Source organism: Neophocaena asiaeorientalis, unplaced genomic scaffold, assembly GCF_003031525.2.
Source record: "Neophocaena asiaeorientalis asiaeorientalis breed wild unplaced genomic scaffold, Neophocaena_asiaeorientalis_V1.1 scaffold474, whole genome shotgun sequence".
Taxonomy (NCBI): domain Eukaryota; kingdom Metazoa; phylum Chordata; class Mammalia; order Artiodactyla; family Phocoenidae; genus Neophocaena; species Neophocaena asiaeorientalis.
In genome coordinates, this window is record NW_020175391.1 from 688,007 (window position 1) to 695,400 (window position 7,394).

A 7,394-nucleotide genomic window follows, 5' to 3' on the forward strand; every position below is an offset into this window, starting at 1 on the left:
ATGTTGAAAAATAGACTATAGATGAGCAAGAATAGAGGCAGGGAGAATATCAAAAGGGCTACAGTAATAGCTCAGGAGAGAGATGGGTGGTAGCCGTGGACATGATGAAAAGTAGTCAAGATATATTTTAAATGAAACTGATGAATTGTAAATAGGTTATGACAGAAAGAGAGGAATCAAGGATTAACTGCAGGTTCTTGGACTGAGCACTTGGAAAGAGCTGCAATTTACTGATACGAGAGGCAAGTAGGTTTGGAGGAGGAAAGCCTAGGGTAATGTCTTGGACAAAATTTTGAGACTACTGGTAGCTATCCAGGTGGAAATATCAAATAGGAAATACCAAATTCCCAAGTTGGGAATATGAAATATGAGAACTGGAGTTCAAGGTAGAGAAAGGACAAACGGGTAGATTCTAAAACCCCGATTCTTGCTCGTTTATAGGTGATGTATCGTTTTTTTTCTGGATGCTTTTAGAATCGTTATAACGTGTCTAGATATGGTTTTTTCCATATCTAGCTTTGGTCTCAGTGTTTCACTAAAATCCCCTATCCAACTTCAGTTTCAACCTCCAACCTTAGAAGGCAGAATGATGAAATGTCTAAATCAATGTTAATTGGGCATCCCTTGGCTATTGCAACCACATAAATCACTGTTATCTCTAATAAGTGTAGCAAAATATGAACAAAGGATATCATTAAGAGTTCTAGTTAATATATAGATGCTCACTCTCAAACGTACATAAGACTTTTAAATATAATGTAGTAAAAAAATCTTATATGTTGAAATTCTATCAGTTAACATTATACTGTAAAAATAAAATGGAATAATTAACGTCTATGAAAGTTTTCTGTACTAGTTTTTTAAACCTGATTACAAGTTTTTTAAATTTTCTCAATTTTTTGTTTTGTAAAATTTAAAACTTTAGAAAAGTTGAAAGAAACTGTACAATGACCAGCATTATCTTCATCTAGTTTTACCAATTGTTACTATTTGCTGCATTTGCATTTTCTGAACCATTTGAAAATCAGTTGTAAACATATTGACATTTTTCCTTACTTAACATTTTTTAAAGTTTTTATATAATTTTTTTTTTTTTTTTTGCGGTACGCGGGCCTCTCACTGTTGTGGCCTCTCCCGTTGCGGAGCACAGGCTCCAGATGCGCAGGCTCAGCGGCCATGACTCACGGGCCTAGCCGCTCCGCAGCATGTGGGATCTTCCTGGACTGGGGCACGAACCTGTGTCCCCTGCATCGGCAGGCGGACTCTCAACCACTGTGCCACCAGGGAAGCCCTATATAATTTTTGAAGGTTACTTTCCATTTACAGTTATTACAAAATGTTGGCTAAGAAACTATCAAACTCTTAGAAGAAAACATAGGAAGAACACTCTATGACATAAATCACAGCAAGATCCTTTCTGACCCACCTCCTAGAGTAATGGAAATAAAAACAAAAATAAACAAATGGGACCTAATGAAACTTCAAAGCTTTTGCACAGCAAAGGAAACCATAACCAAGACCAAAAGACAACCCTCAGAATGGGAGAAAACATTTGCAAATGAAGCAACTGACAAAGGAAAATGTTGGCTATATTCGCCGTGTTGTACAATACATCCTTGAGCCTATCTTACACCCAGTAGTTTGTACTTCCCACTCCCCCACCCCTAAATTGCTCCTCTCCACTGGTAACCACTAGTTTGTTCTCTGTATCTGTGAGTCTGCTTCTTTTATGTTATATTTACTAGTTTGTTGTAATTTTTAGATTCCACATATAAATATTATACAGTATCTTTCTCTGATCTATTTCACTTAGCATAATGCCCTCCAAGTCCATCCATGTTCCTGCAAATGGCAAAATTTCATTCTTTTCCCTAAATACTTTATTTACATGTCTCTCTTAAAAATAAGGACATTCTCCTATATAACTACAGTACCATTATTACACGCCAAAAATTTAATATTGATTCAGTAATATTAACCAATATGCAATCCATATTCAAATTTCTCCAATTGTCAAAAAATTATCCTTTAAAGCAGCGGTCCCCAACCTTTTTGGCACCAGGGACCGGTTTTGTGGAAGACAATTTTACACAGACGGGCGTGGGGGGCGGTTTCAGGCAGTAACGCGAGCAATGGGAGCAGCAGTTGAAGTTCCCTCGCTTGCCCGCCGCTCACCTCGTGCTGTGCGGCCCGGTTCCCAACAAGCCGTGGACCCCCACCGGTCCGCTGCCCGGGGGTTGGGGACCCCTGCTATAAAGGTGTGGCATTAATTTCCTACGGCTGTTGTAACAAATAACTATAAACTGGTGGCTTAAAACAAATTTATTCTCTTAAAGTTCTGGAGATCAGAAGCACAAAAATCAGTTTCACCAGGCAGGTCTCAAAACTGCTCTCTCCAAAGGTTCTAGGGGAGAATCCTTTTCCATGCATTTTCCAGGTTCTAGAGGAGCATTTCTTGGCTCATGGTTCCTGCCTCCATTCTCAAAGCCAGCATCGTACTATCTTCAAATTTCTCTGCTTCCATCACCTTTTTCCTCCCTTGGCTTTTTTTTGCCTCTCATGAGGACACTGGTGATTACATTTGGGTCCACCCAAATAATCCAGCATAATCTCCCTATCTCAAAATCACACCAGGAAAGTCCCCTTTGACATTTAAGGTAATGTTCACAGATTCTAGGGTTTAGATGTGGACATATTTAGGAGCCCTATTCAGCCTACCCCAGCTGTTGACTACTGTTATAGGTTGAATTGTGTCCCCTCAAAAGATATGTTGAAGTCTAACTCCCCAGTGCCTTAGAATGTGGCCTTATTTGAAAATAGGGTCTTTGTAGATGTAATCAAGTTAAAATAAGGTCATTAGGGTGGGCTCTAATCCAGTATGACAGGTGTCCTTATAATAAAATGTAGAAATGCACAGGAAGAAAACTGAGACAAATGTCAGGGTTTGTCGTAAACCAAATAATACCTGGGGCTACCAGAAGCTGAAAGACAAGGAAGGATCCTGGCCAAGAGCCTTCAGAGGGACAGGGGCCTGCCAACACATTGACTTTAGACTTCTAGCCTCCAGAAATGATGACAGAATAAATTTCCGTTGTTTTAAGCCATTCAGTTTGTGGGAATTTGTTATGGCAGCCCTAAGAAACTAATGCAAGCTAAAATTTTAATAATAGAATTATTTAATTTTTAAATAAAATTTCAGATTTTAAAAAATCCTAGACTGACCTTCATTTTAATGGCAATATTAATCTTTGGGCCTGGTCAAATATTGATTTTAAAACGTGGACATTTAGTCCAAATGTGTAGTTGGAGCACCTCTATTTTTCCTTATCTACCCTATTTGGCCTCTTTGAGATCTTCCAAGATAAAAGGTCTATCATCTTTCCTTTTATTCTGGGAAATTATTATTTCTCAAATATTTCAAGGTCCAAGTAGGCTCTGAGGCTGGCTGAACTCCATGAGTGGCTCAGCTTTCCAATTCTTCCTCTCAGCAGTTGCCCTCCTGTGGCCTACAATCATTCTTGGCTTCACACCCACATTAACACTGCATTCTGCTGCAGCCTCTTGAAAGCAAAGAAGATTCTTTACCAAAAGATAAGAGCAATCTACATTCCCAGTAGTTCAATTTCTGAAATGTTTGTGCTGATTAGATTGGTCTAGATTCCTGAGCTAATCAGTGTGGGAAGTGGTTAGGACTACATTTAAACCAATCATGCCAACCCTAAGAACTGTAGATAAGATCTGTTTTCTGGGAAACACAGGTGGCAATGGTTCTCAAACTTGACTGCTCATTAGAGTCACCTGGGGAACTTTTTTTAAAATTCTAAGTGATGACTGTGTCCCAAATCACTTAAGTCAGAATTTCTGGGGATGGCACCCAGACATCTGTATTTCTAAAAGTTCTCCAGGTACCTATGGGTAGTCAAGTTTGAGCTCCACCTACATAAGGGATTAGGTGAGCTCCTTAATGAAAATCAGCATAAAATCAGAAAAACAGAATAAGAAAAATGCTACATAGTCAATAACATACATTATAGGGCTATCAACTACTAAGTTATACTACATAAACACATACGAAATCAAATCTCAAAGAATACGTTAAGGAAACATATAAGGAGAAATAAAGTCTAGAAGAATAAGGTGATAGCCTTCATCCCCAGTGCTGTGTTTACAGTGTGGACAAAGAATGTCGCTTGCCATTTCAGTAAGCAAAAGATGTTGTGGCCAAAAAGCCCTCAGCCACTGCAGCCGCCCCTGACGGTGCACCCTGAGGAGATTCAGGATGGAGAAAAACAAGATAATGGCCCTACATAGTTAAGGTGCATATCAAAGAAATGGTTTCAATAAGCCCAAACTCTTGTATCTTCCCATACCTAGGAAAGCACTAAAATCATTAACTTGAGATGTCTGTTTTTGTGATTACCAGTAATCTTTTGATGTTTGACTACATGTTTGGTTATTTTTTTCATCAAAAGCTCCTATATATCCTGGCTCCTCCCTTACCTCTTTGGAACAGTCCCTTGGATCTGAGAGGCTGTATCCCAGGCTTAAGTCCTCAGCTAAGTCCACCGAATAAAACATACTTCTCAATTTTTAGGTTGTGCACTTTTTTTAAAAGCAGGTTCATGTTATCTTCGCTGAGCCCTAGATGCATCTCTCACACTGCCAACTCCATTTATCGAGTTGAATGTTGAATGTCAACTCCATATATTGAAGGTTCTCAATCTTAAATCAGAATTCTGGATCTCCCTTCAATGCCCCAACCTATCCCTCCTCCCAGTATTCAATCCTAATCAACAGCACCACTGTTTATGCAGTTGCTCAGGCTAAAAACCTAGGGGTTTTGCTCCTATCCACAGTACTACCTCCACAATATAATCCTAATCGCAACATTTCTCACCATCTCCATTATTATCACTGTTCTCCAATCCCGCATGTCTAGACTACCCAGTGGTTCTTACACTTTAGCATGCATCAGAATCACCCAGAGGGCTCGTTAACACAAATTATTAGGGTCTGAAGATTCCACCTTTAATAAATTCTCAGGTAATTCTAATACTGCTGGTCTGGAAAAGAGACTTTAATTGAGTCACTGCTCTAGTCTGCAACACTGTAATAGACCTCCTAATTAGTTCCCTTGCTTCTACTATGGACAGTCTAGGATCTTTGATTCACCGTAGCAACCAGAGGGATCTAATTTAAGGTTAATGAGGTCCTGTTATTCAAGTCCCTACAGAAAGCAATCCAAGGGTTCCCAAAGCACCGACACTAACCTCTGAAGCCAGTCTCCTCTGCATTCCCAGCTATATTGGGGCTTTCAGCTCCTCGAACATTTCAAATATTTTCCTGCTTTGGAAATTATGCATATCTTATTTCCATTGTATGGACATGTCTTTTAAATTGGGCAACCTTTTCTAAGAGGTAATTCTCTGGGGAGAACACTATCACCGAGTAGTATTAGGCAAGTTTTATGTGATTTGATCTAAGATGAGGCAGACAGAACCTACCAGAAGAATGGTTAATTCCTAGGTATCAAGACCAAGCTCCAATTTCCCTATTGGGGAATCTACACATAAACTGGGTACTCAGGTGCTTGTGAATGCAAGATACACAAACGCAAGGAATTTGTTAGTACCAAGTGAAAGTTGAGTTATCCCTTTTTTATAAACACCGAGCACACAGTACAAAAAATTAATTACAACCACTGTTTTACCACTTGGGAACACCAGATGGTCGCACGTTTGATATTCGAACTTCACCTTGCACACCTAAGTTCATAAAAAACATCATTGAAACAGCCAGTTTCAAAAGTTCTGACAAAACGCAGCACATCTATACGCCATTAGGTTCTCCCAAACTAGGCAAGAATACTCCGTCACTTATCTGGAAGAAATGGCTCTGTTCGTACTTAAAGACTGTGAAAGCTATTAACGTTCAGTAGGTGAAGAAACCAAGAAGCAAAGCAGGACTACAAAAAACCCGTGTAAAACAACGTGACAGCTTCTTCCACTGAGTAGGTGGGTGGCTCTGAAAAGAGCCTTTGTAAAGTCAAGCGGCCCGGCGACTCGTGCGCGCGCCGCATCCCGGCAGGAACTCACTTGGAGCTGGTGTACTTGGTGACCGCCTTGGTGCCCTCGGACACGGCGTGCTTGGCCAGCTCGCCGGGCAGCAGCAGGCGCACGGCCGTCTGGATCTCCCGGGAGGTGATGGTCGAGCGCTTGTTGTAATGCGCCAGGCGCGACGCTTCGCCCGCGATGCGCTCGAAGATGTCGTTGACGAACGAGTTCATGATGCCCATGGCCTTGGACGAGATGCCGGTGTCCGGGTGCACTTGCTTCAGTACCTTGTACACATAGATGGAATAGCTCTCCTTGCGGCTGCGCTTGCGCTTCCTGCCGTCCTTCTTCTGGGCTTTGGTGACAGCTTTCTTCGAGCCCTTCTTGGACGCCGGGGCGGATTTTGCCGGCTCAGGCATAACGGCAAGCACGAGCTGCAGAGACCACCACGAACGCAAACACAGCAGCTGCACCGAGGTTGCCGGAAACGACTCGGTACTTATAGAGGCTGTACGCAAATTAAGGTTCGGATTACGCCGCGTTGCGATTCGCGAGTTTTCAGCGGCTCTCTTGCGAGGGGGACGAGGTTATGTAAATGAGCGGATTCTGGTTGAGCAATCCTATTGGTCATCAGGACAAAGATGTGTTTTAGCCAATCAAATTGCTCCGTAGACAATCGCCGTTCTGCCTATAAAAGGGTGAAGCGCCGCTGTTGAGAGCGAATTTGGTAGCCGTTAAGCGGGAGTATTTTGTAGTGCTAGTGGCTGATCATGTCTGGTCGTGGCAAACAAGGAGGCAAGACTCGTGCTAAGGCCAAGTCGCGGTCGTCCCGCGCAGGTCTGCAGTTCCCGGTGGGGCGAGTGCACCGCCTGCTGCGTAAAGGCAACTACGCCGAGCGGGTGGGAGCCGGCGCGCCGGTGTACATGGCGGCAGTCCTCGAGTACCTGACCGCCGAAATCCTGGAGCTGGCGGGCAACGCGGCCCGAGACAACAAGAAGACGCGCATCATTCCTCGTCACCTGCAGTTGGCCATTCGTAATGACGAGGAGCTGAACAAGCTGTTGGGCAAAGTTACCATCGCCCAGGGCGGCGTTTTGCCGAATATTCAGGCCGTGTTGCTCCCCAAGAAGACGGAGAGCCACCACAAGGCGAAAGGCAAGTGAGGCCGGTCTCCGGAAGCCCTCCCAAGCCCTCTCCCTGAAGGGGCACCTGTGAAATCAAAGGCTCTTTTCAGAGCCACCCACGTTTTCAAATAAGAAGAGTTGTTCCAACACCTAGCTTGCTCAATTTCAGCTTTCTCAGTAGTAGACGTGCGGCCCAGGGGTACAGAGGGGGAGGGAG

At 42.9% G+C, this 7,394-nt stretch overlaps 2 protein-coding genes across 2 annotated transcripts; one reads left to right on the forward strand and one right to left on the reverse strand.

Moving 5' to 3' along the window:
• Window positions 1-6,022: 6,022 nt before the first annotated feature.
• Window positions 6,023-6,492, reverse strand: LOC112413774 (histone H2B type 2-E-like). The gene has a single exon (XM_024765835.1). The coding sequence runs from the start codon at window positions 6,470-6,472 to the stop codon at window positions 6,092-6,094; it is 381 nt and encodes a 126-aa protein (XP_024621603.1). The 5' UTR covers window positions 6,473-6,492; the 3' UTR covers window positions 6,023-6,091.
• Window positions 6,493-6,787: 295 nt separating this feature from the next.
• On the forward strand, window positions 6,788-7,296 carry LOC112413771 (histone H2A type 2-A). Its single transcript, XM_024765832.1, has one exon. It carries the CDS (start codon window positions 6,824-6,826, stop codon window positions 7,214-7,216), a length of 393 nt encoding a protein of 130 aa, XP_024621600.1. The 5' UTR covers window positions 6,788-6,823; the 3' UTR covers window positions 7,217-7,296.
• Window positions 7,297-7,394: the final 98 nt, after the last annotated feature.

Coding starts and splice junctions, on each gene's coding strand:
- LOC112413774 (XM_024765835.1), bottom strand. CDS start 6,472: ATGCCTGAGCCGGCAAAATCCGCCCCGGCGTCCAAGAAGGGCTCGAAG.
- LOC112413771 (XM_024765832.1), top strand. CDS start 6,824: ATGTCTGGTCGTGGCAAACAAGGAGGCAAGACTCGTGCTAAGGCCAAG.